This window comes from Nematolebias whitei, chromosome 9 (assembly GCF_014905685.2).
Source record: "Nematolebias whitei isolate Nwh7 chromosome 9, NemWhi1, whole genome shotgun sequence".
Taxonomy (NCBI): Eukaryota; Metazoa; Chordata; class Actinopteri; order Cyprinodontiformes; family Rivulidae; genus Nematolebias; species Nematolebias whitei.
The window spans coordinates 50415376-50418922 of NC_056506.1; the positions used below are offsets into that span (position 1 = coordinate 50415376).

Sequence of the window (3547 nt, forward strand, 5' to 3'; positions counted from 1 at the left end):
GGGGTCATGGGGATGAGGACCAGAGGTTTGTGGGTCAGGGGTCATGGGGATGAGGGGACAGCTTCAGACTGAGACTCCTCCCTCGTTCTCTCCTCATGTCTCTGATTTAATCCAGGACTGGATCTGCTGACGGAGGTGGAACCAGCTCCAATCCTCTCACAGGAAGTCCATCTGGGTTTGGTCTGGGTCCTGGATGGAGGGGAGCGCTCTGATTGGCTGGAGGAGCAATGATTGACAGCAGGTGTCTGCATATGGACCGACTCCTGCCTCCTCCTGCCAGTCAGCAGCTCCTCAGCAGCACCAGGTGAGTTCTGCTTCTGTCCGGTCCCGACGAGGCGTTCAGGGACAAACCGAGTCCTGTTACTGAAGGTGGCGTGCGGTGCGTTCAGGACTGTGGGAGAGAAATGATTCGGTTAGAGCAGATTTATCATCTCAAGGAAAGATGATAAAAAGTTTCTTCTTTAGATTTATTCTGTGTAAACTTAATTTATTGGAAAACTGATTTAAATGAAGTTCAGGTTCGTTTTTCAAAAGAAATGTTTTAATTAGTTTCAGTGTTTGAGCGAATCTTTTTAAAGTGATTTGTTTTAGACCTCATCATCTGAAAGGCTCAAGAAGCTCAGCAGAGGAGTCTTTAAATCTCCTCTTCATTTTAATCCCCTGAACTCAACACGGCTCTGTTTGTTTACCAACACTTTAAATAAATAAACAACATAAACATTTAAACACCCTCTCGAAGATGTTTTAGTTTGATTCAGGTTTTGTTGATGTTCTTTGGTTTAATTTTTTTTGTTCAAGTTATTTAATATAAAATTATATAATAATATCTAACATACACGTTATGTATGAAACATAATGTTTTACATTTTTAATTATATTTTTATTTTCTTTTTAAAAGAAAATCGTTTTTTAGAAATTGTTGTGATTTTCCGTTTGACCAGCAGGTGGAGCCAAAACACCAAGAAGATAAGATATGACAATTATTCTCATTTTATTATTTATTCTGTGCCACATTTACCAGTTATTTAACATTTACGTTTATTTAACATTTACGTTTATTTAACATTTACGTTTATTTAACATTTAATTTCAGGTTTTGAATGAGAAAAATAATAATTTTAATGAGAAGTCAATCATCACATTGAATACGCTTCATTGTTTAAAACTGTAAAAACAGAAATATGGTAGAAATATTTTTGATCTGTAGATATTAAATATATTTTAGAAATGATTGTCAGTGATGTGTTTGGCCTGAACTGTTACAAAAAGTAAAAACAGCTGATTTATATTTAAAAAACTTAATTTCAGACTTCAAGCAGCAACGTCAACAGCTGAAACGTTCGTGTTGTGTTAATAATCTTCACTGGATAAAACACTGAAAACATTCAAATAAAACTTTATTAGTCAGAACTACAGGAGTTCCTAGAAAACTGTCTTTCATCGAGCTGCGTAACTCTGACTGTTCCGGTTGTTTCCGGACGGTTCGGCCTCTTCGTGTTTCCTGAAGCGTGTTTCTGCCGGCGTGCCGTCAAACATGTGGCGATTTGTTAAACTCGCCGCTTCTCCTACGAATACAAAAGAAGAAAACATCCTAAGATTTAAATAATTTAGTGCAATTCACATGATTGAACGCCTTTTGACACATAACTGGCACATTTTCTTTTGAACTTGGCGCAGCTGAAGTGAAACAGGAAGTGACATCAAAGGGGAGCGCTTGTAAAAGGGGGACTTCCTGGTCTTTGCTCACTGAAACAATATTTGATGATATTCTTGGTTTCTCTCCGATAGTGACTAAATAATAAAAATAAACATCAGATCAGTGTGTACTGTCTGTGTCGTTACCAGGCATTCCCCTTTGACATCACTTCCTGTTACTGACATCACTTCCTGTCCTGTTACTATGCAGTGGCGTATAATGTTTATATATTTTTTGTAATATTTTATTAATGTTATCCTTCCAAGAATGCGTTCATATTATCGGCAAAGGTTTGAAGTTTAATTGAAAGTTTTCTGTTTCCTGCAGGAAGAAACGGAACCATCAGACTTTTGTTTCTTTTCCTTCAGGTCCGTGGGAGCAGCGGCCTCCGATCTGCTCCACCATGAGTCCAAAAAACGTTGTTTTCAAGAAAACCTGCAAAGACAAGTCGGTGAGAGCGTTCGGCCACTGAACGAGACGCTTTTGCTTTCCGTCGTTTCATTTGTTTCTTTGAACCTGAACACAAAGACATCTGAAAATATGTCCAACTAATTTACAAGAAGCTTCAGGTTTACGAGGTAAAGAGGCGCAGCCTGAGCTGGTTCGGGTTCTTGCAACTAAAAGAACAAATTAAAAGAAGCTAAACTTAAAAACTGCATAGATGAACATTAATAAGTTTATACTGATCATCAGTACTTCTGATTGATAAATGGACTGTTAAATATATAAAATAATGCAAATATTACTGTGAAATGGTGTTTTCCATTAAATGGTAAACGGCTGGTTCCATCCATCCATTATCTTTACCCGCTTATTCCATTTTGGGTCACGGGGGTCGCTGGTGCCCATGTCCAGCAATCACTGTGCGAGGGGCGGGGACACCCTGGACGGGTCGCAAGTCCATCACAGGGACACATAGAGACAAACAAGACAAACAACCATTCGCTCTCTCAGTCACACCTAGGGACAATTTAGAGTTACCAATCAGCCTAACATGCATGTTTTTGGTCTGTGGGAGGAAACTGGAGCACCCGGAGAAAACCCACGCATGCACGGAGAGAACATGCAAACTCCACCCAGAAAGACCCCTGGACCGGGGTTTGAACCAGGGACCTGCTCGCTGAGAGGCAGCAGCTCTACCAGTTGCGCCACCGTGCTGCCACGGCTGGTTCCGTCACATGAAGTAGATTAATTATTTCTTTACAGGGAAAAGATGAATTTATGGTGGAGGGTGATCCTCAGAGGATCCCGACAACGAGAAGTTTAATAAAAACTCTTCATCTTCCAAGTTTTTACAACAAGATTCAAGGATTTATTCAGTGTCTGTTGGCAGGTGCTTTTATTGTGGCGGTGCACTCTGAAACTGAAGCAGAACAGCTGTGTACAAATACACAAACATACACAAAGTATTTCAGAGTACACGGCTGCAGCAGAATACACACATTTAAATGCACACACATTTACCGTACGGTAAATAAATCCAGACACTCATGTTCACGTAAATCACAGCTGGTGAGATGTCCCATGAGAGCAGAGTTCAGTTTGCTGACGTCTTCAGGGTGTCTTCAGGGTGTCTTTCAGTGTCCTTCAGGGTGTCTTCAGGGTGTCCTTCAGTGTGTCTTCAAGGTGTCTTCAGGGTGTCTTCAAGGTGTCCTTCAGTGTCCTTCAGGGTGTCTTCAGGGTGTCCTTCAGTGTCCTTCAGGGTGTCTTCAAGGTGTCTTCAAGGTGTCTTCAGGGTGTCCTTCAGGGTGTCCTTCAGGGTGTCTTCAAGGTGTCCTTCAGTGTCCTTCAGGGTGTCTTCAGGGTGTCCTTCAGGGTGTCCTTCAGTGTGTCCTTCAGGGTGTCTTCAGG

At 41.0% G+C, this 3547-nt stretch overlaps 1 protein-coding gene across 1 annotated transcript in view; it reads left to right on the forward strand.

The window, feature by feature from the left end:
- Positions 1-227: 227 nt before the first annotated feature.
- The window catches only part of saga (S-antigen; retina and pineal gland (arrestin) a), a gene marked incomplete in the record, with an annotated part of 30789 nt that continues 27469 nt past the window's right edge, over positions 228-3547 (forward strand). Inside the window, 2 exon segments of the mRNA XM_037681423.1 lie at positions 228-304; positions 2024-2147. Coding sequence (XP_037537351.1) covers positions 228-304; positions 2024-2147 — 201 coding nt within the window.